A 27,487-nucleotide genomic window follows, 5' to 3' on the forward strand; every position below is an offset into this window, starting at 1 on the left:
GTCAACATGGGACTGAGCAAGAGAAGCTTGGAGCACGCAAGAATTGACAAGCAGGAAGAGGCCTGGGACTTTGGTGAGAGTTGACAATATCTTCAAATATACACAGAGCTCCGCTTCTATGGACTGGAGAAAGAGCATCCAGAGCTACAAGTCCAGGGACTGGCCACAGCAGCAGGACAAGTTGCCACAGAATGGCACTCACCTGGACATGGCCCATGTGTAGTGAACCTCAGGCAGTGGTCCTTTAACTTGGTTAAGGCCTTAAGCATCTGAAGAAAGTCATAAAAACTTCCCCCCAGAAAAATACGCACTCACACATACAGACAACATTTTTTGCATACAGTTACAAGGAGTTCATGGGCCCCAGCTAGGGAACCCCTGCTTTAGGGCAAGGGTGTCACCCTGAGTAGAGTCACTGATACAAACCTATCTATAAGTAATTCCTATGACTGTTCCCTTTTTGTTGTCCCTTAATTGTTAGAATGTTGTGAAGCTTAGGGATTTTTTGTTTTGTTTTGGTTTCTAAGTAGGAGCCAAGGAAAAGAGGCTCTACCTACCCTCTAGCCAAGGTAAGAGCAGTTGAGGCTGGCAGTGGTGACAGCCAGGGAGCAAAAACAGAGAGAAAGTTGGGGTCACAGCTATCTCCGCCCTTCCTACTCAGAAGGTCACTTTGGGAGCTTTTCTTGTATTCAGATTTGGAGAAGCACTGTGGGATGATGTTTTGAGGAGTGGCATTTTGTTTCCCTCACTGGCAACAGGGTGAAAAGTTCAGCAGGCATTGCTGTCCATTCTAACCTTCCCCTCTCCACCCCTGTAAAGCACCTAAGCATAGAGTCACTCATGCATATGAACGCCAGTGTATTTACATACTTCCTTTCAGGGAAGAAGAGAAGTTGGGATGGGGGGGGGAGGTCTTAGGACAGAGACCTGGGGATCATGCACTCCCCAGAGAGAATCAGCTAAACTGGAGCCTCTGTATGACCACCCAAGGACTTAGTGCACAATAGCCGCTAACCACCTCCATTCCTGTTCCTTCCATCCAAGGCTCAGTGGAAAACCAAGTCAGAGCCATGCCCTGTGCCCCATCTCTGAAAGGGATAGGCAAGACAGAAAACCAGGTCTAAAGGGCTACAGCGGCTGAGGGGTGGGAGGCAATCTCAACTTATTGCAAAGAGCAATTCTTCTATCTCATGGAAATCAGGAATTAGGCAAAGGCCTGGAGAGGGTGCACACTGAAGTTAGGTGATCACTCAGACTCACAGAACTGAGAGGCCACAATGATCTTATATGCCCAGCAGTCCTGCTCTCACTGGCCACTTAGTTCCTGTGATCACGCTTATACAAGTGGTCATTTGCTCAGATCTAGATGGATGTCTCATCACACGTGGCTAGAGGAGCCCCTGTGAGCCGAATGTGGGCTGGACTAGTATAAGGATCAAGCAGGAAGGGTGGAAGGAAGCCACTGCCCCTCTTGGCCAGAGCTAGGGGCAGCCGTTCATCCTCAGGTGAAGGGGAAGGAGGGTCTTGGCTATAGCTTGTGGTCCCAGATGGTGGAGCCCCCAGGTCTAAGCCCACTTTGTCTCTGGCTAGAAGTTCCCTCTGTCTTCGTTGTTGCTGACTTCGGCCAATCAGGAGGAGAGTTAGGGATGCTACAAAAAAACCCAGGATAAAACCAGCAAGTCCAGCACCCACTGTGTGAGCCTGGCTAGGAGGATCCCGCTGACTGTCCAATACCAAGCTGTAAGCCGCTACCACACGGGCTGCCCCGCCCTCCTGACATTCACAGGCATAAGCACCCATAGCTCCTGGGGTCACTACCACCTCTAGCCCATCCCGCCGAGAGGTGAGTGCAGTCACTCCACTGGGCTGGTGCCACACACAGGACGCCCAGGCTGAGCTGGGGGAGCATGGCAAGACAACGTGCGCAGCTGTGGCCACGGGAACTTCAAACACTACTGGATGTTCTGTGGAGAGACAGAAAAGGCACAAAGGTAATGAGGCTATAGGCTGGGAGTGTGAATGAGAGAAGTGTAGAGTGATGTCAAACAGGAGACAAGGCCATGGGAAAAGTGCCAAAAAAAAAAAAAAAAAAAAAAAAGCAGGGGGGCGGGTAGAGGGTGGGATTCCCAAGAGGGTCAGGCCTGAGTCACCAACCAACCTGTCTTCCAGGACCCAAGGAAGTGAATATAAAACGGACACTTTTAATCCCTTTCTTTCTCCCACCCATGTTTATCTAAACCATACAAACCTCCGGGTTCTTTGGGACACAAAGAAGAGACATCTGCTGACTCTATGTCTTGGACCAGCCTACAAAGAAGAGAATACTGGGTAAATCCAAATGTCAACATTTACTTCAACTTCCTCAGTACCTGTGGAACACCCACTCATTCATTACTGTCACCTTTTAATCCCCCTCAGAACGAGTCAACATTCTCCTCATCAGCAAATATTCCCCAGTACTCCTATACTCCCCGTGACACTTGTCATATCAAATTCTACACATATTTCTAGCAGGCAATGGACTATTGAGAAGCATACAGGAAGACTCAGGTTCAATTCCTCGGTACCACATACATAGAAAAAGCTGGAAGTGGTGCTGTGGCTCAAGTGATAGTATCCTAGCCTTGAGAAAAACCCAAGGACAGTGCTCAGGCCCTGAGTTCAAGCTCCAGGACTGGCAAAAAAAAAAAAAGCCAGATACAGTGGTTCAAACCTGTAATCCTTGCCACTTGGGAGGTAGAAATTGGCCAGATAACAGTTTGAAGCCAGGCTGGGCAAAATGTTCACTTCAAAAAAGAATAAAATAAAAGGGCCCTTGGTAGAGTGTCTGCCTAGCACGCATGAAGCCCTGGGTTCCATTCCTTGGTACCACATACACAGAAAAAGCCAGAAGTAGGGCTATGGCTCAAGTGGTAGAGTACTAGCCTTGAGAAAGCCCAAGGACAGTGCCCAGCCCCTGCGTTCAAGTCCCAGGACTGGCCAAAAAAAAAAAAAGAGAGAGAGACCTTCATCTAGCAGTACACACCTGTCATCCCAATTATGGAGGAGGTGTAAATCAGAGGACCGTGGGTGAGGCTAGCCTAGGGGGAAATGTGCGATGCTACTCAAAAAATAACTAAAGCAAAAAATGACTGGAGGCATGATTCAAGTGGTAGACTATCTGATTTGAGGTGTTGAGTTCAAACCCCAGTATTATCAAAAAACAAAAATAAAAAAGGAAGAGACTCATCTAAAAAACGGACCTAGTTGTCCATATCCACAAGAATTCTCTGGGAAAAAATATAGAAGAAATATTGAGGCTGGGAGTTTGGCCTAGTGGTAGAGTGCTTGCCTAGCATGCACACAGACCTGGGTTTGATTCCTCTGTATCACATAATAGAAAAAGCTGGAAGTGGTGCTGTGGCTCAAGTGGTAGAGTTCTAGCCTTGAGAAAGCCCAAGGACAGTGCTCAGGCCCTGAGTTCAAGCCCAGAACTGGCAAACAAGAAAATAAAAAGAAGTATAGAATATATATAAGAACTATACAACAATTGATATTCCTGAAATGACAAGGTGAAAATTTCTTAAAACCAAGATTACAAGTGAACACCTGTGGCTTAAACCTATAATCCTAGCCTAACTGGGAGGCTGATATAAAGAGGATCACAGTTTGAGGATAGCCACAGTAGAAAGGTTTATAAGACTCCTTCTCAACCCATAGCTGGGCATGGAGGTATACACTCATCTCAGCTACAAGGGCAGCTGAGATCAGGCAGATCACAGTTTAAGACCAGTCCGGGATAGCCTCAAGACTCTTATCCAGAACTGGGCACAGTGGTATGTATCTGTCATCTTAGCTTAGGAAGTAAAAAGTAGGAGGCTCAAAATCCAAGTGTACATCTGGGCAAGAAGAAAGACCTTCCTTCAAAAATGATCAGAAAAAAGAAAGGTTGGAGTTAATGTTAGCGTACCCCCTATCAAGTACAAGGTCCTGAGTTCAAACCTCAGTACCATATAAAAAAACAAGTCCACAAGCCTGGTTGATCCAGAGGACATGGTAAATATGGGAAATATACACAGAAACCTTATAGTCGATACTTTTGTCTTGTGTGTGAATTGATGTATGGAGGGTAGAATGTACAGATGCATCAATCTAGGGCACTGGCATAAATACACACATTGCATGTTCTCCTCTAATCTCTCCTTCCTCTGTAGGTTCATACATGTATCTTAAGGATCCTGGAAGCTAAGACCAATGAAACTTATAGTTTAGAAAATACTAAAATAGGCCGGGTGGCTCAAAGTGGTAGAGCACTAGCCTTGAGCTGGAGTGCTCAGGGACAACACCCAGGCCCAGAGTTCAAGCCTTTGCTGAAATGAAGTAAACCAAAAGAGAAGCCTGAAAGGAAAAGAGGAAGAAACACTAGTGCACTTAGACTTGCTACATTTGAAGCAGAACTTGGTCAGTGTAAGTTGGATTTGCTAAGCTTGTTTCCTCTTGAACCTTCAAAGAGCATATAAAGTATGGTGGAAATTCTATATCTCAGCTAGAAATAGACTTTGTGGCTGTCGTCAGTACTTGGTCAAAAATAATAAGAGTGAAATCACTGAAAGAGTATGCAGTAGTATAAAAATGAGTTCAGTCCAGGACTGAACTCATCCCCTTTCAGTGATGGAAAGAGAAAGAAATCAGTAAGGTAAAAGGAGATTGTGGAGTCACAGAAGACAAAAGGAAAAGAGGATACTGAGAGCTCTTAAAAAATGAAAATGGAGTCAGGTGTCCATCAGAGATGGAGTCAATCCCACTGTCTGTCTGTCAGTGACTGATATAGACTCAGACTCACTGTCAGGACAGCTCTAGCTGTCTAGCAAAGAGCTGAAGACATTTTTTTAAGCAGCATGAGTTAGACGAATGAGGTAGCACGAGCTGACAGATGAGACAGTGATATAAATACTAACAGAAAAGGAAGAAAATACACGGGGACTAGGTAGCATTTGTGGATGAGAAACAGACACATGAAAAGGGCAAGCCCAGGACAGCAGGCAAGAGAGCAATGTAACATACTCACCCTCGGTGCTCCCCAGCATGGGCCACACACGCATCTAGCCGGAAGCTCCAGGCACACACTGGGTCCTGGGCCAGGATGCACTCTGAGCAACTCTGGAGGCGCCCACAGTTGGTGGTATTTACTTGCGTCACCTCAATAGGGGAGCCAACCAGGAGCCAGCCCTACAGAAAAGGAGAAAAGAGGGATGCATTGTATCGTCAAGACCTCAGGATCATCAACTGGCTTGAGATTCAGATGTCACAGAACCCCAAGTCTCTAACTCACATGGTACAATTTCATGTTCTCAACCGGCTGTGGCTCTGGGAACAAGGCCAGATCCTCAAGGACACTGAGCTGGGCTCCAATGCGCACTGCTCGGTGGAGGTGTCCATCCTCTGGGAGACAGGTAAGAAAAATGATTTAATTATCCCTGTGCCTGGGGCTCTGAGGCCTGTATGTAATGTAGTAGGGAGCCACTCTGTAGTAAGAGTATGAACTATTTGGGCAACTTGCTCTTAAATATACCTGTCCCCAAATAGAGCACATCATATTCTTTCCCTGAGAGGCTGGGCACCCTGTGAGCCACGACTTTGAGATAAGCTGTGTCTGTAGCAATCAGCAGGGGTTGACCGAAAACTGGCCTGTCCATGAGCGGGTGGTCTCGGATGAAGGTGAGCACACGGTCAGGCAGCGAGAGTGATGAGCTAAACTGCTCCAGCTTCCTATTGTTGGTGATGCACTAGAGGAAACAGAGGGCTGAGTGACCACACTTCCCCGAGAATGGGAAGTGTCAGTGATAGCATCGCACTTGACCACATGGCAGCTCTTTAATTCAGGCCTGGGATAAATACCTACTCCAGCCCCTCACCTGTCCAGGTCGAGGCTGGGGCACTTCACTTTCTAGAACGGGCATTTCCCTGTTGCACTCATGTTTTAACTCTCGGAAGGGACCATTCAGTGCTGTCCGAATGTCTTGGGGTAGGAAGGCACAGAGAGCAGAGACAACAGCCCCTTCCCTGAAAGAGACAAAGATAGAAACCTGATATCTAGAAGGACAGCTTCCCACAGAAGAGAATAACTCATCCTTTGTTAAGTCACGTAACACCACCAAGAAATTCCTGGGAGCCAACCAACCCAGGAAGCCTATCCACCAGCCTCGACACCATTCCCAAGCCATGTATCTCCCACCCGTCACCCTCCTCCACACCAAGACCCCTCACCACTGTGAGGAAAAGATGCCATAGAAGACTGGGGTCCCTGCTCCAGGTTCAGGTCGAAGCTCAGCCATGTCCTGTAGGACACTGAAGGTCTGGCCATGCTCAGGCCCTGGACATAGCAGATCAGCCTTCAGAAATGTTGTCCACCTCTGCTTGAGGGTCTTCCGGCCCCCAAGGTCTCCCTGAGGTAACAAGCACATGAGAAATCTCTTTTCAGAAGACCAATGATGGGCAGAGATTATAGAAACCAATGCAAAGCCAATGCAAAATTCTTCATGTAGGGGGTAGGGAGCATGGCCTAGTGGTAGAGTGCCTGCCTAGCATGCACAAAGCCCTGGGTTCGATTCCTCAGTACCACATACACAGAAAAAGCCAAAAGTGGTGCTGTGGCTCAAGTGGTAGAGCACTAACCTTGAGAAAGCTCAAGGACAGTGCCCAGATCTTGAGTTCAAGTCCCAGGACTGGCAAAAAAAAATTCTTCACACAAATATATACTGATGGGGACATAGGCAGAAAAATGCAAGGACAGATACACAGACTGACAAACTGTTAGGATAATGAAATACCCAGGTGGCTGAGGTCACAGTAACATAATGACTAAGCCAACTGAACACTTCATCAGTACCACACTAAGGCATATTTTGCAGAAGTTAACTTATTTAGCCCTCAAAATGACCCTTATAGGTCAGTATTATTATAATGCCCCTTTGACAGATGATTTTCAAAGATGGTAAAGAAACTATCCAGGAGTCACAGAGGCAGTAAGTATGTAGAACAGGACTTGAACCCAGGTCTGCCTATCACTGTTTCCTACTTTTTTTTTTTTTTTTGCCAGTTCTGGGCCTTGAGCTCAAAGCCTGAGCACTGTCCTTGGGCTTTCTCAAGGCTAGAGGTCTACCACTTGAGCCACAGTACCATTTCCAGCTTTTTCTACCTATGTGGTACCAAGGAATCAAACTCTGGTCTTCATTCATACTAGGCAAGCACTCTACCACTAGTCCAAACTCCCGGCCCCCACTGTTTCCTACTTTTAATCTCCTATATACGAGTCCACCTCCTGTGGACAGTGTGTTCATAAAAGGCAACTGGGGTCAAAGACCATAGCTCCTCACCTCTCCATTCCTTAAGCTACCCAGGGAAGAAGTCAGGGACATGACAGCTGCAAAGTCAGATCAAGAGAGGAAAGCACAGGAGGCCAGACTGCAGGAGACAACAGACAGCAGGAGACACAACCAACAGGGGAGAGAAGGATCTCACCGCACACACTCGGGCCACGCGGGGGACCTTAATGAGCTGGTATGAGTCAAACACTCTGGCGGTCTCCGTAAAGAAGAAGTAGACTTCATCGTCTCCATCTTCATCCCCCCATTCGGCTGGGCTCAAGACCATGGCTGAGACAAAAGCTGGGGCTGGGGAAACCAGTGGTTTCAGATCTCCTCCAGACATAGCCTGGGACCACCCAGCCTCCCCTTAGCCTGTCCCCCAGAAAACCACTCTCTCTCTCCCCACCGTTAAGCCAGGACAGCAAGGTTTCTGTACGAATCCAGTCCTCAGCAAGACCCACAGCCCGAGAGATAATCGGCAGTGTCCCCAGGTAGTTCTTCACTGTGGCAGCATAGAGGATCCCCCCTGTAGGGCGACAGGGAGAAGAGGGCCTGTCAGAGACCCACTGAAGGAAGCAAAAGCAATTACAGGCAGGGCAGGGGATAAAGCAGGGCAGCCACTCCCAGGACTGAGCATCCAACAAGTGCTAAGCACATCACAGGCCTTGTGACTTACAGTAAGCAGAGAAACACTGCTCAGAAACAGTAAGGAAGTCAACATTAAGTGAAAGCTGTGCCAGAATGCCAATCCGTATGAAAGAACAGTAAAAGCCTCTTGAGTGGAAATCAGGTGTATCTGGGGATTTGGTTGATCTTGAAGTAACCCAGTAATACTCATTGTACTGTGACTCCCCAGAAGGAGCATTTGTTTTGTGTTCATCCCAATTTTACTCAGGTTCTCTACTGTAATAAAGTCTGAGGAAACTAGTGTGCTCTCTGAACATCCCTTGGTGTTACTACACCCACAACTCTACAAAATACTGGAATCACTTGGAGACTTGACTAAATGCAGACTACTGGACCCAGCAATTCCCATTCGGTAGAGTTGGGGGTGTTCCAGCAACCTGCACTTCAAATGAGCAGTTGCAGTTACTCTGATGCAAGTGATCAGGGCCTTATTTTGAGAAATATCAGCCCAGAGAATGAATGAGTTGAGGTTTCACAAACATTGGGGAAAGCAAAAGAGAATCCAGGTCCTCCCTTCCTGTCAGGGGAGAGGCAGAGGCACTCTAGGAGTGGTAGATAATGGAGAAGAGACAATCACAGACAGTCTAGGATGGAAAGGAGGAGCTGCTCTATGGGCTGAATGGAAAGGAAAAAAAAAGCTGGAAGTGGTGCTGAGGCTCAAGTGGTAGAGCTCTAGCCTTGAGAAAGTCCAAGGACAGTGCTCAGGCCCTGAGCTCAAGCCCAGGACTGGCAAAAAAAAAAAAAAAGAATACAAGCATAGAGTCAGATACCAGGAAACAAGAAGAACTAGAAAATGGGAAGTAGGGGTATAGAGAGGACACAGCTATATTGACGTAGGGGAGCAAAATTGCTAAAGAACAAGAAACTTAGCCAGGCTTTGGTGGCTCAAGCCTGTAATCCCAACTACTTAGGAGGCCTACAGCTGATGATCAGGTTCAAAGCCAACATGGGCAGGAAAGTCTGTGAAGTTCTTATCTTCAACTAACCAGTAAAAGGTTGGAAGTAGAGTTGAGTAGTGGCTCAAGTGGTAGAGTGCCAGCCTTGAGCAAAAATCTAAAGGATGACACCCAAGCCCTTCATTCAAGACCCAGTACCTGCACATGGAAGGAAGGAAGGAAGGGGGGAAAGGAGGGAGAGAGAGGGGAGGGAGGGTGGCAGGGAGGCAGGGAAGGAGGGAGAGGAAGGAAGAAGGAAAGGAAGGAAATTTGCCAGATAGGAGAATTTCAGGAAAAAAAAATCCCAACAAGCAGCAAAGAGGGGAGCCTAGAATGGCAACAGAGTTTCCAAGCAGAGCAAGTAAGCAGAGGTAAAGCTGAAGGGATAGAGAAAGCACTCAACTATGAGGAGCCTGCCGACTTCATTTTACAGGGAAGAGACTATAAGGGAGTGACATCATCAGTAAAATGATACTAGGTGGGGCAAGGTAGATCACAACTGCATTCCTCATTGTTGGGAGCCTAAGACAGGGAGCTATAAGCTCAAGGGCAGCTTGGACTACATAGTGAGTCCCCATCACTAAAAGAATATCATAATAGTAATAATAATGATAGTGATGGTAGTCCAAGTTATCAATACAGTCCAGGCAGAGTAGGAGGTCTGAGCTAAGACAGGACAGACAGAATAAAAGGCATGGGCTTGGAAAGGGGGAGGGATGGGGGGAGGGACGGAAGGAGAGAAAGAGGAAGAGAGAGAGAGAGAGAGAAAGAGAGAGAGAGATTGGGTTTGAACTCAGGCACTCTGCCACTTGAGCCCACCTCCAACCCTTGGAAAGGTATGTCTGATATAGAATCAATTGAATATTAGATGTGAGAGAATGGAGTGAGATAATGTCTATTAAGGTTTCTAGCTTGTAAGATTGATGGTAGACCTAGCAATATTATGAACCAAGGCAGGAAATGACAGCAGAAGGCCCATGAAGGAGGCAAGTCAAGAGGAAGTAAATTCCACTACTGGGCTTGCCAAGGTGGAAGAAACTATAAGACATAAATTAAAGATACAAGAAGGCAATTTAAAAGAACAATCCAGGAAACAAGGCCAGAGTCAGCAGTTTGAGAGTCATCATACATCCTGCTTAAAAGGCACAACATGAGCAGCATGACAGTACTGGCAATGAGCAGGGAATGGTAAAGACAGACAAGCTCCCTCCCGACCACTGATGGGGAGAAGGGGAGGAACTACCATGGGCAACTGAGAGATCAGGCCAGAGAGTCTGGACAAGGATGACAGAGGCTGTGTTGGAAGCTGGTGCACAGAGGCCTTAGCAAGGCCCCTGGAGGCTCCTGCTCACTGAGGGAAGCAGGGGGAAGCAGAGTCATGGATGTTCCAGAGAAGCTGTGTGTCACAGGCAATGATAACTAGCCTTGAAAAAATCACCCTATGCAGAGAAAATGCAGGCTCAGGAGATATGTGAGGGCAGCAGTGGAGGGCTGGAAACTTCTTGGGGGAGGCAGGGCTGGAAGAAGAGGAGATTCGGCATTTGAAATTACAGAAAGAATACAAGTATTTCAGAACTAGGAAGCTTTGCATTTCAGCCTTAACCACTTAAAAGTTGTATGATCAATCAAGGCACAGTGAAGCATGCCTATAATCCCAGCTACTTAGGAGGTGTAGGCAGGAGGATTAAGAGTTCAAAGCCAACCCAAAAAATGCTGTCTCAAAGACAAGAATGGGAGAAGAGAGAAAAGGAAAGAGGAGAGGAGAAGAGGGGGCTTTTGTGACTCACACCTATAATCCTAGCTATTCAGGAGGCTGAGATCTTAGGATCATGCTTTGAAGCTAGTATAGGCAATTATATCCAACTAACTATAAAAAAACAAAAACAAAAAACAAACAAAAAGCAGAAGGAGAGATGTGGCTCAAGTAACAGACAGCCTTGAGCAAAAAAGCTAATGGACAGTGTCTAAGCCGAGATCAAGCTCCAGTGTGGGCACAAATAAAAAGGAAAGGAGGAAGGGGGAAGAGGGAAGGGAAAGGAAAAGAAAAGGGAGAAAAAAGGAAGGAAGGGAGGGAGGGAGGGAGAGAAGAGGAAAGGGAGGGAGAGAGAGAGAGAAAGGTAAAGCTCATGTGACAGAGCACTTGCCTAGTTTGTCTAGCAAATTACCTTTCCTAAACCTCAGGTCACTTGAATGTAGAACAAAAGTAATTTTGATGAAATAAGAACTGCAGAGCCCCAGCTAGGGTCTGGCACATGGTGGGCATGCAATCCATGTTAGTCACAGCTCCCTGTGTAACGTCAAAGGGCTATATGTTTGACATGCCACCCGAAAGGGGGAGGACATTTCATTTTCTTCTGGAATTTTTAGGAAAACAAAACCAAATATTGGTCATAGGTCCCAGTAGTAAATGCGTCAGCAAATGATCCAACCCTCTGCACAATGGAGGACAAGAATAGGAGCTGATACAGAATTGCTGGGTTGAACGTTGTCCCAAAACACACTCTAAAACCAAAACTCTGGCAAAAAGCTGCATCATAGATTCCCTGAGAACAGAAGGAGATGTAGTAGAGGAGGCAGTCGTGAATATTTTAAGAGCCTGGCTCAGAGTATAGGGCTTGGAGAATTAGTATTCTGGCAACAATTAAAGACCACAGATATGCAAAGACTCAACAGGGGATGGAAAGTAAAGGGTCTTCAATTTTTCTAATGGATCAGTGAGGAACCAGTAATATTGAAAACTAGAAACAGAGAAAAGAATGCAGTCACTCTGTTTAGAATACCAGAGGATCACTTAGGTTAACGGGGGAAGTAGACACTTAGGAGAAAGTAGAAAGGCTCTGGATGTTCCAGAAGCAGCAAAGAATTGGACATACAGTCTTCACACACAGAAGGGACAGCAGATATTACAGCCACAAGGACAGGAGGACATACAGGAACCAGACACCAGTGGCTCATGCCTGTAATCCTAGCCAAGAGACTAAAAGTAGCAAATAGAAAGGCACAGGAGTGGTTCCACAAAAGAAAGCAAAAGCTTCTGCTTATCTTCATAAGAGACTGATTATTATGGGTTGTGGTAGGAAGGACCAAAGATAACCAGCTGCTGCCTCTAACTAACTGAGGTACCTGGCTGAGTAATGGCACCATACACTCAGAAGAGAGAAAGCTAGTAGAGGAGCAGGTTAGGAGAAAGTGAATGCAAATAATGAGTTCAGTGTGGGAGATGATACTTTGGAGATGTCTTCTGGGACATCCAAGCAGAGATGTCTGAAAGGCAGTTACCCCCAGGTAATATCTGGGAGGCAGATACACACTGAGGAGACCTCACGAGAAAGTGGAGAAAGAAGCCATGGAGCTAGTCAAGGCCACACTACATAAAGTGAAAAGAGGCTCTTGTGTGGAAGGAAGCCCAGCCTTTAAAGACTGGGCAGAAAGCAAAGAATCTACCAAGGAGACTGAGAAGGACTCCGTGATTTTATACTAATATGAATGATACTGTCAAAACTTTTCCAAATTTGAGTAGTGTCAATAAAGATATGCTATGAAGTACAGTACAGATAAGTATCACATTTTAAGTAGATTTAGGAAGCATTTCCCAAATTATATAAAAGTGTCAATAAACATATGAAAAATTGTTTCACCGATCTAGTAGATGTGTCAGTCAAAATACATATCAAATCAGACATAGAAAAGGCACTGTTTGCTGGGTACGATGGCTCATGCCTATAATCCTAGCTACTCAGGAGGCTGAGATCTGAGAGGATCTTGGTTCAAAGCCTGCCCAGGCACTAAAAAGACTGTGAGACTCTTATCTACAATTAACCACTAGAAAACTGGAAGTGGCCCTGTGGCTTAATGGGAATAGTGTGGTAGCCTTGAGCTGAAGAGCTCAGCATCAGGCAGGCCCAGGGTTCAAGTCCCATGACTAACAACAACAAAAAAGAAAAAATGCTGTCATCAGAAAGAACAACATCTCCCCATTTGTAAAGAAATGGAAAGACTTGGAAAAAATCATATTAAGTGAAGTAAGCCAGACTCAAAGGAGGATTACAATAGGGTAAAACCTAGATACATAAGGCCATATAGGATGAGGCTAAATGAACGGACCTCCAGGATATGGAAACAAGAGCCATATAATGTGTGATTGCTGTTCTTAATGTACTATGTTATTTCTCATCTCTTTTGTTGTCCCTGGGTTATTCTCATATTGGTACAGTATCTTACCTTGTTATCTGGTATATTGTATATGTGTTTATTTGCTTATTTGAATAGGATAGGGAAGGGGGGAAAACAAGATGAGGGGAGAGGGTGGAGGAAGGGAAATGGGGACAAAAACATAAGAAGGGGTATCAATGTTTGTGAAGTGATACATCTTCTATCTGGCGAATATAATGTAGCCCTTGTATTAATTACAATTTTTTTAAAAAGAAAAGAAAAGGCACTGTTTGTGTATTTGCTAACTAAATTACTTGGGGCAGACAAGGGTACAATGAGAAAGTTTTTCGTATTACTACTACTGGTGATACTAACTGGAGAGCAATTTATCCAAACCCAGCAAGCACTATCAAAACCTTTACATCAGGGCCAAAAGTGCAGCCTAGTGGTAGAATGAGCACCTAGCATGCAGGAAGCAAAAAAAAAAAAAAGTGTTCAAGGACAATGCTGAGGCCCTGAGTTCAAGCCCCAGGACTGGCCACAAAAAAAAAAAAAAAAAAAAAAAAAAAAAAAACCCTTTATACATTTCTATCTAGAAATTCCAGTTTGGATTGGCTCATACTCAATTAATTAGATTCATGTGATTTACATACGCTTGCATAAAAGAATTTCTGGTTTAGCATTTATAAAAGCAAAACTTGATTTTTAGTTAAATGTACAGTCATATGGTAATAATTAAGCTTCTTTATATCCATATAAGGGCAAACAATAACTAAAAATCATGCCTTGATTCTGTGCAATATGGTATGTGCATTCTACAATGTCTATGGTAACAAAATGCTCAGTATGTCAAAATTAAAGGAAATATGCATGATCATTCTAATTCACTTATAAAAGTACACATATACCTTGACAAACACGGGAGAAGAAAATACTCACATACTCCAAAATAACTATAGTGACTACCTAGAGATGGACAAATTACGAACAAAATATTCACTTTTTTGATACATTTCTATATTTTCTAATTTCCAACCATATACATTGCAACTTTTAAAATTCAAAAACCTCTAAAAGTCCTTCATTATTTCAGAATAACTCTACTAATGTTAAGGACTGAGAATTTCAGTCCCAGTTCTTATGTACTGTTTATACTATTTTCTGTACATCCCTTTTCAAAACAGAAAAGCAATAAGATCTAATAGATCAGAAGTAAAAGCACTGAGTGAATACTGGCACTTCTATATAGATAGTAATAACAATAATAACAAACAATAACCCTCTTAGATCTACAGTTGAAACTTTACATTAGTATTGACTATGATTTGGACCTGAGTCAGCTGGAAACACAGAGGTTCTGAGTTGACTGGAGATAACCATTTTAAACTAGAAAGTGAATTTTTACCACTTTTACCAATTATCAACTAAAAGACAACCTTGAATTTTTTTTAATTTAAAGAATACTTTATTAGTTTCTATAATCAAACCCACAACCTTGAATTTTTTTCCTTCTCTTTCATTCCCTTTTTTCCCCTTTAGACAATCCTGAATTTAATCATCTGAAGTCATAAGACTTGAAATTCTTCTGAAAATACCCTTCTCACCAGGCATTGGTACCTCATACCTTTAAAACCTAGCTGCTCAAGAAGCTGAGATCAGTTAACCACCAAAGCCAATTAACCACCAAAAAGCCAGAGGTGGAGCTGTGGCTGAAGTCATAGAGTACTAACCTTAAGGAAAAAAATTTAAGGGACAGCATAGGTCCTGAATTTGAGCAGAAAGAAAGGAGGGAAGAGGGAGGGGGAGAGGAAGGAAGGAAGAAAAGAGGGAAGGGAAGGGGAATGGGAGGGGAGGGGCCAGGAGGGAGAGAGAGAAAAGAGTGAGGGAAGGAAAGAGGGAAGAGTTAAATGCCAAAGAGTTAAATGTGGGGGAAATTTTTCTAGGGGAAAAAGTATTTACCTGCTCACTAAATGAGGAAAGACTGGGGTTAAAATGACAATTACAAGGGAAAAGATGTGCAGATTAGAGCACTAACATCTTAAAAACCTGAACACATAATTTGCCAAAGAAATAACAAAAATAGTACTAAAAATGTTCAACCTCATTCATATTCAAAGAAATACAAATTAAAACAAAGTATCACTTTAAGCTACATTAACAAATATTTTAATGACAATAATAAGGTGAATTTATGTGAGAATATACAACGCTCTCATACATTGCAGGATTAGGGTGTAAATTGTTTCACCCTCTCTTAAAACTCAATTAGCAATAGATAATGAGTCATAAAATGTTCACACCCTTTGGTGTAGTAATCCATTTCTAGGAATCTTAAAGAGATGATCCAGCATGAAGACAAAAACTGAAGGGAAAAAAAAAGGCCACTAGAGTGTATGAATAATAACACAAATCTTGAAGCAAATTAAATAAAAATAACAAACAATTTGGAATTCTTTAATTTATGGTATACTTAGAAGCACTGTATCAATTAAATTTCTTTTTAATTTTTATTTATTTCTTTTTAATTTTAATTTAATTAATTTTTATTTATTTATTTACTTATTTATTTATTTTTGGTCAACAATGGGCTTGACTTCAGGGCCTGGGCACTACCCCTTAACTCTTTTGTTCAAGCCTAGCACTTTATGCCACAGCTCCACTTCCAATGTTCTGATGGTTAACCGGAGATCAGATTCTCACAGACATTCCTGCCCTTGCTGGTTTTGAACTGCTATCCTCAGATCTCAAGATTCCTGAGTAGCTAGAATTACAGGCTTGAGCCACCAGCATCTAGCCTAAAAATCCTCTTTATCAAGTATTTTAAGTTATGTCAAAGCCTGGCTTTAATTCCAACACTTGGGAAGCTAAAGCAAGAAGATACCAAGTTTGGGGCTGGGAGTTTGGCCTAGTGGTAGAGTGCTTGCCTAGCATGCACAAAGACCTGGGTTGGATTCCTCAGTACTACATACAAACAAGTGTATAGCTCAAGTGGTAAAACAACAGCCCTGAGAAAGTTCAAGGACAGTGCCCAGGGCTTGAATTCAAGCCCCTGGACTGGCAAAAAAAAAAAAAAAAAAAAAGCCAGCCCAGGCCTTTCCTCAACTTCTCTCCTGTTCCCCAAAACTATAGAGATTCCTATAAGAAGTTATATGACAAAATTCAAAATTATAACCATGTAGTATTAATATTAAAAAGCATTATAATACACACATACAATTTCCATTAACGTGCTTGTTTAAGGCTATCACAAGAAAACAACTGGTTGAATTTGGAAGGTTTAATGTGGGTTGGTCTGACCTAAAATATAGGTTATATGTAAAAAATAATTTTTTTTCTGGCGGTTAAAGAATCAGCCAGTAAGCCTGGCACCTGTGGCTCATACCTAGCATCCTAGCTTCTCGGGAAACTGAGATCTAAGGATCATAGTTCAAAGCCAGCTCAGGCAGAAATAACAACAAAAGACTAGCCAGCAAAATGCATGTACATAACAGAATATGTGCACATGTTAAAAAACAAACAACAAGAAGGCCACAAGGAGCCAATACTGGTGGCTCACACCTTCAATCCTAGCAACTCAGGAGGCTGAGATCTGAGGATCAACACGTGAAACTCCTATCTCCAATTACCCACTCAAAAACTAGAAGTGGCACTGTGATTCAAATGGTAGAGTGCTAGCCTTGAGCACAAAGAGGCTCAGGGGCAGCACCCAGGCACTGGGTGCACAACTGACAAAAAGTGAGGGGGGGGGGGAACAACAAGCAAACATCCTAAAATGCTGGTAGTGGTTTTCTAAGTAAAGCTATCCTAGAATTGCAATAATATGGTAGTCTGTATATGTTTAATTTAATTAAATTTTAATTCTTTCCTTTGGTTGCACTAGTAACATTTCAGGGTCTCAGCCACAAGAGCAGTGCCTACCAAACTGAACAATAAAGATCTATAATACTTCCATCACCAGATAAAGGTATTTTGAACATAGCTATTGTAGACTTATATTTTTCTCAAAGTGTTTTCTTTTTCTTTTTCTTTTTTTCCAGGAATGTGGGGAGTTGTTGTTGAGGCTTGAACTCAGGGTCTGGACCCTGTCCCTTAGTTTCTCCACTCAAGGCTGATGCTCTACTACTTGACCCACAGCTCCATTTCTGGCTTTTGGCAAGTTAATTGGAGATTAGAGCCTTGGAGATTTTCCTTTAAATCATGATCCTCTAGATCTCAGCCTCCTGAGTAGCTAGGATTAGAGATGTGAACCACTGGCACCCAGCTTAGACTTATATTTGTTTTCTTCAGGCTTTTCATAAATTTGTTACGATATTCATTATAGTAGATTACTTTTTTTTTGGTCAGTTGTGGGGCTTGAACTCTGGGCCTGGGCGCTGTCCCTGAGCTCTTTAGCTCAAGGCTACCACACTACCCCTTGAGCCACAATGCCACTTCCAGTTTTCTAGTGGATAATTGGAGATAAGAGTATCACAGACTTTTGTGCCCCAGCTGGCGTTGAACTGAGATCCTCAGATCTCAGTCTCCTGAGTAGCTAGGATTACAGATGTGAGTCACTCACCTGGCTCATTATGGTAGATTACTCTTACCAAAAGAAAATAAGCACAACAAAAAGAAAGACTGGGGCTGGGAATTTGGCCTAGTGATAAAGTGCATGCCTAGCATGCATGAAAACCCAGGCTTGATTCCTTGGTACCACATACATAGAAAAGCTGGGAGTGGCACTGAGGCTCAAGTGGTAGAGCTCTAGCTTTGAGAAAGCCCAAAGTTAGTGCTCAGGCCCTGCATTCAAGCCCAGGACAGAGAGAGAGACAGAGAGAGAGAGAGAGAGAGAGAGAGAGAGAGACAGAGAGAGAGAGAGAGAGAGAGAGAGAGAGAGAGAGAGAGAGAGAGAGAGAGAGAGAGAGGAAGAAAGAAAGAAAGAAAGATTAGGTTAACAGGAGAAATATTCAGACTAGGGGTACAAAGGCCACATTCTCAAAAGTGAACTTTAGGGAAATAATATCCTATGGGGAAAAGCAAGCATCACAGGCACTCAGGGCAGAACAGGAAAGGCCAAAAAGAGACATGGGAATAATAGACATTCCAAGAAAAGAAAGGACACAGAAATTCCAAAAGCAGGGTTGGGGAAGGAGGTAATTAGAGCAAGAAATCACACATTCTTGTCTCTCCCCACTCACCAACCATTACAGCTGCTGACCGCTGAGCTGGCTCAAAAGGACATTTCCCCCGGCCACTCTCAAGTCTTTCAACCTGCTGGAAACTGGACACATCCTACAGACCAGAAGGGGCAGTTGGTTTAGGGGTTATGGGAAAGGATCATGGTGAGAATTACATAGATAGTGAGATGAAGGAAATGTCAATTTCCACTCATCTCCCAGCCCTTACCATTCCCACATTCATCGGTCATCTACTCCTGATTCCCCCCCCACACACACACAAACTCATTTCTCATTTCCCATCTCTGCTATCCTTTTCTCATATGCTTGTTCCTCTTTCCTCAATCTCCTAATACCTATCATGCACATTCCCTGAAAGAATGGCCCTAGAAAACACTAAGAGATATAGATCTTTCCTCTGAATTATAGAGTTTGTCACTGGCTATAGAATGTGCTATGTGACCAAGAGGACCAGGGAAGAGTCTTCTAAAGATTGGAGTGCATTAGAAGGATAAAGAAAAGTGTAGGTCAATCATGACTAGATGAAAGCCCCTGGGGACCCCCTGTAGACCAACCCCAAGGATAAAAGACATGAACAAAGACACACATCCAAGAGAGAAGACATTAAAAAGTCAGTGAAGACTGCCTGAAGCTCAAGTGAAATAGGTAAGTATATTTCTCTTCCAGGGGCTCCAGAAGGGTGGACTGACCTGGGTGGGAGGAGAAAGATGTAAGAATCCCACTAGAAGCTGGGCACCGGTGGCTCACACCTGTAATCCTAGGTACTCAGAAGGCTGAGATCTGAGGATTGCAGTTCAAAGCCAGCCTGGGCACTAAAGTCCGTGAGACTCTTATCTCCAATTAATCACCAGAAAACCAGAAGTGGTGCTGTGGCTCAAAAGATAGGATGGTAGCCTTGAGCTGAAGAACTTAGGGACAGCGCCCAGGCCCAGAGTTCAAGTGCCAAGACGGACCAAAACAAAACAAAACAAAAAGAATTCCAATAGAACCATCCAGACATTACTTCAGTCTAGCATCTAGCAGTAGCCACAATCAAGATATGGTACAGAAATGCCAGACATGCTATTTCCAGCTCAAATATCATAGCAGACATATTACTCTAAATGACAGTTGGACAAGAAACATAGACTCATGTACCCTGAGCTTACGTATATCCATTTCCTCAGCTGTTTTACTGAGACACATTTAAAAAAGGTCATTAAAATGAGACGTAATCAAAAGTCACCAAAAAAGGACATTAGGTTAAAAGAGGCTCCTGGAATGGGATATCCCACAGGGCACAAGAGTTCTAGTTATACAGCAGTGGGAGCATCCCTACCTGAGGAGAAAGGTGATGGTTCGATGATTACAGTAGCAAGGCCGTCAGACACTCTGAAAATGCAGTTAATAGTTGCTGTGGTTGCCCTTCTTCTTAGTCTTATCTATGGCAATCACCTTCTGAGGGATGGGGAACCTTTTGTCTTTGTTTTGCCAAGGTCCATTTGGATATTTATAACATCGTTCAGAAGCCATACAGAATTATCAATATAAGCAGATGAGGGAGACATAGGCAATCAACAAAAGCTTTCAAGAAGCATACATGTCTGTTTTATCATGTACCTAATGATTAGCCTTATATAACCTGGGAGGGGGGGGCTAGATGTTCCCCATCCCTGGATGCTATCTAGTAATTTATCTATATTTATCCACTGACTAGATCTTCTTTTTGAAGAAGAGAATGAACAAAAGGCCCACTATTGCCTAGAGCATAAAATTCTAACCCAAATGATTTCAGTTTCTACTGCTTTTCAAAAGGACCTTCTTTCTGTCCTAACTCAATCACCTATTATTCTTAGAGAACCAATTACATTTTCCCATCTCTATGCCTAAAACTGCTCCTTTGCCTTTGACCAAACACTACAAAAATATGCCTTTTCTAAGTTCATTCTCTTCACTCTTGATGCACCATTTGGCACTTTAGACTCACTATGTCAAAATGATCTTCATTGGTTTTTGAAACTCCATCTTCTTTGTAGGCTCTCCTGTCTCCTTTTTCTCACTAGCCCTAACATGTGTACCTTAGGATCTATCCACAGTCCTAGTTAGATGCCTTTCAAATATCTTATTCATTCTTTTATTTCCAATCCTTCTATGAAAGTCACTGCCCAAACTCTCTGAGTCTGTTATCTTTAGCTGTATATAGTTTATATTCTCTGTATGGTGAGATTTTTCATCAACTTATAATCATGTTGTTGGAAGTCTCTCAGAGTAAGTTATGGTGAAGCTAAATCCCTCAAGCTGAAAGCCAGATTAGATGGCTCTCACTGAACAGTGAGGCTGGAAATCATTCTTGGTCAAGAAAAATAGAAAGCATAGACAAGTCTTGTCTCAAACAATAAAAGGGAAACAAAAGATAGTCTCCAACTTAAATCAAATAACCATAACACACAAGGGCAGACAAACCTAGGCTTAAATTTTGGCCCTGTCTGTGCTGGCTATATAATCTTAAACAACAGTATCTAATTTCTTGGAACTTCAGTTTTCTTACTTATAAGATAGTAACAAGTAATAGCTAAATATCATGATGTAATGATAATAACTAAATTTAATCATGAATATAAAGGACCTACTGCCACAAAATAGATATTCAGCTGAATGCTCACCAATTGTTGTGGTTATAGTGGTAGTCAGAAGCCCAATATTTCTCTGCTAATTTCTGGAATTCCCTCAACAAATCAAATGAAAATATTTTTGCTCAGTTTCACAAGCTAACACCAAAGAACAGCACTCCATTGTTGCAGCTGGTAAATCCAGTACTTGTACCTCTTTTTTTTAATAAGAATCTCCATACTTAACTCTGAACAAGGAATGGTGTCTGCATACCCAAGTAAAACAGGTAAGGTCAGAAAAGAGCATTCCTTACATCTATAAGCAGACTCAGGATGGAGCTTAAAGAGCTAACACAGCCAACTTCTTTGGCCCAAGAATGGTCCTTCATTTCAGGAGCCTGCTAGATAGGAGGGTCCAGAGAAAAGGTTGAACTGACAGGTGTATAGAACAAAGAACCTCTTTGTTACAGCTGTCCCTCAAGAATGGATAGGGGTCTAAGCCATACCAACTCTAACAGATAGGACCAGAACATTCCCTGCCCCAAAGCACTATCTAACAACCATTAGGTCCCAAATCAGTGAGCTAAGGAAGAAGAAAAGGCCCTAGGAAACTAAGTAGGAACATCATTTGCATTAAAGCCATGGTTCTGATATTTATATCCAACTGAATCCTATGTACCTATGAAGATAAGTCCCACCATTAGTTTGGTGATAACTACAGGGAAACTAGTCCTTCAATATTACCCTGAACTGGGAAACCTTCCTAAGAGCCAAAGTTTTGTAAGGAGCTCATCACCCACATTATGGAAAGTTTTAACATGAGTCCAATAACCCTAAGGCAGTCTAGAGAGACTGACTGAAGTACTCAGTGTATACAAGTAGAGGATCCTAAATTAAAGATATGAGAATGGTCTATAACAAAGAGACAATTAGAGATCCACACTACTAAATCCAAGTAGACTGGTTGGCTTATTACTGATTATAGAGGAGTCCAGTCAAGATCTATAGCTAAGGATTAGAATCAAGAAGGGGAATTGTCATCTGACGCCAGTGGCTCAATAATATTAGCTACTCAGGAGGCTGGGATCTGAGGATCATGATTCAAAGCCAGCCTGGACAGGAAAGTCCATAGTACTCTTACCTCCAACTAAGCACCAAAAAGGCCAGAAATACAGTTATGGCTCAAATGGTAGAGTACTAGCCTTGAGCAAAAAAGCTAAAGGATAGCACCCAGGCCCTGGACTGGCACCAAAAGGGAGGGGAAGGACTGTCATCCTCTACTGAGCACAAAGGAGGGGAGAAGATTTTTTTGCTCATCCAGAGCCTAATGACAAATGTGTGCTGCCAGAAGACCAGTGCTGATTGCTAGATAATTGATGGGGGAAAGCTGAGAGTTCAGAAAAGGTCGTCCTCCCAATGACTCACATGACAATGACCAGACTAGATGCTGTTAAGGGAACGTATATCTCCCAAGACTGTCTGGGTTTGAGCATAGTGAAGCCTTGCCTTCTGCAGCCATTGTTTAAAATCTAGAGGAAAATATCATTGACAAGATATCCGCCCTGAAAACAAGATCCAGAGCATGGAGCTGCAATTATCACATTAGTAGGTAATGGTATCAGAAGCCATGAGGGCACGAAGTCACAGCCCACACAGAATGGGGTTAGCAGAGGAGGTGAGGAAAGGTGGTAAGATGGTCACATGCTATAGGCATGGACCTAGACTGTCTAACCAAAGCATTCACAGGGTAATATGATTTCCTAGTTTTTGAAGTCTCTCTTGGATTTATTCTCTCCCAACCCAACCAGCATACCTAACTTCCTTTTACCACCCCACTACAATAGGCTTTATACTCTATATAACTCCCCTTCTAGAGTCCCCTCTCTGTCCCCATTCTGCTCACCACTAGTGGCAACCAAATGCTCTTCCTAAAGAGGACATCCCCAAACCCCAATGCTTATCATGCACAACAATTGTCTTTACCATACTCAGCGTGGTGACTTACAGAAAACCCTTCCATCCTCCTACCCACCATCCCAATTAATTCACGCGGATAAAGGTTCCCCTCTCCCTCTCCTCCTATCCCCTGTCACTCACAATAACCCCGCACTTCGGATCAAAAGCGAAGGTGCCACAAGTGAAGAGATGAGAGGAATTGGCAATGGCGAGAATCTGGACAAAATTGTGACATTCACCCTGGGGGTTAAAGATGGTTAGAATCAGAACCAGCAGGTAAGTACAAGGGAAGGCAAGGTAAGATAAAGGCAGTTAGAGGCAGCTCTGGGATCAGGGATGGTGGGTGATAAGCATGGTGTTAAGAATCCTTACCTGGACCTATTGGAAAGGAACATTACAGGGCACCAAGTCATAGCTGGACCAAGAACTCAACTGACACTTGGAACAGGGTCCAAGTTCACACCTACCTCTTTCTTGCCTTTCTTCATACAGTCCTGTTTGTGAGATTCAGGTACCATCCAGTCAATCTGGGGGTGGAGGGGAGGAGAAATGGTGGTTTTCCCCAGATTCCTTCTACCAAAATTCCCATGAGATCAGGGGAAATAAGACAATTTCACAACCCTCATCAAGCTGGGAATTTCTGAGATGCCCCTAGAGCAGTTTTTCAAACTGGAAGCTACCATTCATTAATGAGTAATGAAATCAATTGTGGATTCACAATTGGTTTTTGTATTTTTTTAATGAACTAGAATATAGCAGAGTGTATTATGTACAGGAAAAGTAGTATTAATTCAAGAAAAGTTTCTACTGGTACACACTTGTATAACAGAGTCACAACAGAGTTCTTTCTAATGGGTGGTCAAAAACTTCGAAAACTGGATCCCTAGAGTATTACAATCCTAATGCTACCCTCTGCCCAGTGTCACTTGAAACAGGTCATTGTGGCCTCTTCCCCATCATCATGAACCTCTCTCTCAGAGGCTCCCCAGTCAAGAGTCTCCCATCACACTCAGCTGACCCAATGAAGTAGATAAAGATCTTCCACTTCTACCCATCAACACTATGAACATCTTTAGTCACCATGAAACTCCCCATCCACTGCGTATGCAACAATAGACCTTAATACATGCCATAGGGTTGTGGGTCTGCCCCATTCTCATTGCTCACCCGGCGAGGTCTCTCCCCTGAGAAGGGTAAGGATAAAGCGAAGATGGTGTCCTGGGCGCCGACATAAAGTGTGTGAGAAGCAGCATCCACAAGAAGAGCAGTGTAATTATATATATGAGGGACAGCAAATCGAGCAAGATAGGAATCCACCTCTGGAAGGAAGACAAGGGGGAAAGAGGAAAATAATATCAGTCATCTCTTCATGAGGGCTGGGTCTACCAGCCAACCCCCATTCCCCCCCTTTTTTGGCCAAAATTTGGCTAGAAGGGCTAATTTTTGTTTTCTTCCAAATGCCATTTTGTGGCAGCCATTAGGGGGAAATGCAGAGCTTTGACAGACCAACCATATAAACATTACACATCTCCAAAGATAGACAATGAGAAAGCCAGGATATTTGGTACAACACCCAGGCAATTAGGTTTTTTCTATAAAAATAGAATGCTTTTTTAAAAATACTAGCATAAAGCCTGGCATGACAGTTCACTCCTGTAATCCTAGCTACTCAGGAGGCTGAGATCTAAGGATCTCGGTTCAAAGCCAGCCAGGGCACTAAAGGACCTGAGACTCTTTTCTCCAATTAACCTCTAGAAAACCAGAAGTGGCATTGTAGCTCAAGAGGTAGAGTGGTAGCCTTGGGCTGAAGAGCCCAGGGACAACACCAGACCCTGGCATAGGGTAGTAGCCTTGAGCTGAAGAACTCTGGGACAGTGCCCAGGCCCAGAGTTCGAGGCCCAAAACTGGTCAAAAGAAAACAAGAAAGGATAAAAGAAATTCCAGACTTACTATTTATGCTATTATTATTATTATTATTATTCTGTTGGTCATAGGGCCTGGACTCTGGGCCTAGGCACTGTTCCTAAACTCCTTTTGCTCAAAGTTAGTACTCTACCACTTGAGCTACAGCACCACTTCCAGCTTTTTCTATGACTAATCGTAGATGAGTCTTCCAAACTTTCCTACATAGGCTGGCTTCAAAGTTCGATCCTCAGATCTCAGTCTACTGAGTAATTAGGATTACAGGAATGAACCACTAGCACTCAACAAGTCTGTAATTTCTATTCATAGCAATGTGATACATAATTTCAAAATATTTTTAGGAAGTACAAATATTTTGCTTTTTTCTTAACCAGTCCTGAGGCTTGAACTCAGTGCCTTGGGCACTGTCCCTGAGCATCTTTTGCTCAAAGCTAGCACTCATTTACCAACATATTAGAAATAAATCTCTTCTTTTTTTCCATATATTTTTATTGTAGTTAACAGAAGGGTTACATTATATTTACGAGACAGAAGGTGCATTACTTCACAAACATTGATACCCTTTCTCATGACATGGTCCCCATTTCCCTCCCCCCTAAATCTCTTCTTTTATCCAATACCCTCAATCTCCCTCCCCCCTACACACACACCTCATTGCACTTACACATAGAGTGTATACTACAAAGAGTATATGTTCCAGGGCCAGGAGTTTGGCCTAGTGGTTAAAAGTGCTTGCCTAGCATGCATGAAGACCTGGGTTCGATTCCTTGGTACCACATACATAGAAAAAAGCCGGAAGTGGTGCTGAGGCTCAAGTGGTAGAGCTCTAGCCTTGACAAAGTCCAAGGACATAGCTCAGGTCCTGAGCTCAAACCCAGGATTGGCAAAAAAAAAAAAAGAGTATATGTTCCAGAAATTGACCAGTCTCTTTAAATGTAGCTCCTCTACTTACCAGCTATTAGAGCTTATGCAAATTACTTGCCCTCTCTGTGCATTACCTTCCTCATCTGCAAACACCACCACCCAGGGTGTTGGGAGAATTCAATGAAATAACACATGAAAAAGCACCTGTTTCACATGTTTCACAAATGGTCTTCTTCCTTTCTTCCCTGTTCCCTGTTTCAGCCAAATCATAGCCACTGATCAGCATTCAAATTTTATCTACTAAAAGATTGTAGCAAATAACTTGGCATGAATTTACTTTCTCATCTGAACCTGAATTCTGGGGGCCCTACTCCTGCAACCAAAGCATTTCAGCTTTGTTTATTTCTTCTGCTCAGATTCCTTCAAAACAGACAAGCTAGCCATCAGTCCAAGTCTGCCTAAATGTGCTAATATGTGCCCCACCCACCCCAATCTACCATATCCACACTCAACTCTGTGCTGCTACACCCTTTCTGCTCTCTCATGATTAGTAAAGCCCTAGATTACCCAAACTGCTTTCATAGCTCCATCGCTGCTTTACTTTGATATCTAGACCTCTCTGGATTCCTGGACATTAACTCAGCCTGACAACCTTAACTTATTTTGTGGCCATTTTTCCAGCACAAATTGAAACCCCAGGCTCTGACCACAGTTTTAACTTTTGGATTCATAGCATCTCTATATGTCACTGGTTCTAAATTATTATCCAATCGTGAGTTTTGCTTTCATTGTTGCTGTCTGCCCACGGGGCTTATACTCAGTACCCACCAAGAAGAAAACAAGGTCATGGCACATTCTATAGTGCGAATGGCTACTTTTAACCATCTGACAATTCCTGGCATCTTCCACGTCTTTTTTTAAGAAATCATTACAGCAGAACTTCAAATCAACTCATTGAATGGGCTGGCGGCATGCGATGTCGACAGTGCACAGAGGGAGCAGGAAATAGTGAGGAAGTCAACGGGTAGACGTGAATTTCAGAATGAGCAGATGGAAGCCGGTGCCTAAGATGTGAAGGCACTGGGAAATGGAGTGGGAAGGCTAGGAGCAATGCAAGAGCCGCTTGGATGGGAGGTTGAAGACTTGAGCTGACGAGGGAAATGAAACTGACAGAAATCCTGGTGGGCAATCCAAGTGGGCAGTTAGAGTAGAATGGGGGGGGGGGAGAAGAAGAAATGAGAGGTTTAGACGTAAATGGGCTTTAGTGAAGGGAAATGAAGCAGAAAGGACTTGGAAATCGACAGCCTCTGGCAACCTCCCATGCCTTCCCTGGACTTCAGAATCTGAGGGATATGAAAAGCAGGTGCTGCAGAAGCAATGTGGGTGTGCCGTGGGAGCCGAGGATGGAGGCCCAGGGTGGGGATGGGATAAAGCAGCATCCAGTCAGGGTCTCCTCGGATCCCGGTGGGGCGTGGGCACCGCGGCACGCCCAGCGCGCTCCACCGAAGACCCCTCCACCACCACCACCACCACCACCACGGTGCAGCAGCTCGGGTTAGGAAGGCAGCTGCGGGCGGAACCTGAGCACGGTGCAAATACCTGAGGGCGAGGACAGCCAACCTTACCGGAGCAGGGAATGGAGGTTCTGGGCACCGAGCGGGGTACGTGGCCAGACACCGGGCCGCTCAGCACGGCCGCCAGCAGCAGCAGCGGGAAGGGCCAGGCCCGAGGCGACCCGCGGCCGGCGCGGAGCCGCGCGTGACGGGCCAGCATCTTTGGCTCCGCCTGGCTGCCGGGTGGGGCGCGTCCAGCCACCTCGGCCCAGGGCCCAGGCGCCGCTGGCTACAACCCCACTCACA

The 27,487-nt window shown here is 43.8% G+C and overlaps 1 protein-coding gene across 4 annotated transcripts; it reads right to left on the reverse strand.

The window, feature by feature from the left end:
• Positions 1-836: 836 nt before the first annotated feature.
• Positions 837-27,487, reverse strand: Sema4f (ssemaphorin 4F). Of its 4 annotated transcripts, XM_090336608.1 has the most exons (14): positions 27,254-27,487; positions 24,009-24,160; positions 23,309-23,368; positions 22,983-23,081; positions 18,298-18,391; positions 7,753-7,872; positions 7,501-7,652; positions 6,247-6,425; positions 5,895-6,042; positions 5,552-5,765; positions 5,312-5,421; positions 5,048-5,208; positions 2,249-2,307; positions 837-1,964 (listed from the first exon to the last, which is right to left on the reverse strand). In XM_090336608.1, exons 1-14 carry the CDS (start codon positions 27,399-27,401, stop codon positions 1,363-1,365), a joined length of 2,298 nt encoding a protein of 765 aa, XP_090192734.1. In that variant the 5' UTR covers positions 27,402-27,487; the 3' UTR covers positions 837-1,362. The 4 variants fall into 4 exon arrangements, with proteins under 4 accessions (XP_090192734.1, XP_090192735.1, XP_090192736.1 ...); XM_090336609.1 differs by lacking the exon at positions 22,983-23,081; XM_090336610.1 differs by lacking the exons at positions 7,501-7,652; positions 7,753-7,872; positions 18,298-18,391; positions 22,983-23,081.

The sequence above is a fragment of the Megascapheus bottae genome, chromosome 7 (assembly GCF_031878675.1).
Source record: "Megascapheus bottae isolate mThoBot1 chromosome 7, mThoBot2.hap1, whole genome shotgun sequence".
Taxonomy (NCBI): Eukaryota; Metazoa; Chordata; class Mammalia; order Rodentia; family Geomyidae; genus Megascapheus; species Megascapheus bottae.

What these genes read in the sequence shown, in the direction of transcription:
- Sema4f (XM_090336608.1), bottom strand. Translation starts at nt 27,401, where the DNA reads ATGCTGGCCCGTCACGCGCGGCTCCGCGCCGGCCGCGGGTCGCCTCGG. An exon ending in GTCAGCAGCTGTAATGGTTG is followed by an intron (nt 7,873 to 18,297) that starts GTGAGTGGGGAG and finishes GTCGCCCTACAG; the next exon opens with GGGGGATCCTCTATGCTGCC. An exon ending in CTTGCTGTCCTGGCTTAACG is followed by an intron (nt 7,653 to 7,752) that starts GTGGGGAGAGAG and finishes TGGTTTCCCCAG; the next exon opens with CCCCAGCTTTTGTCTCAGCC.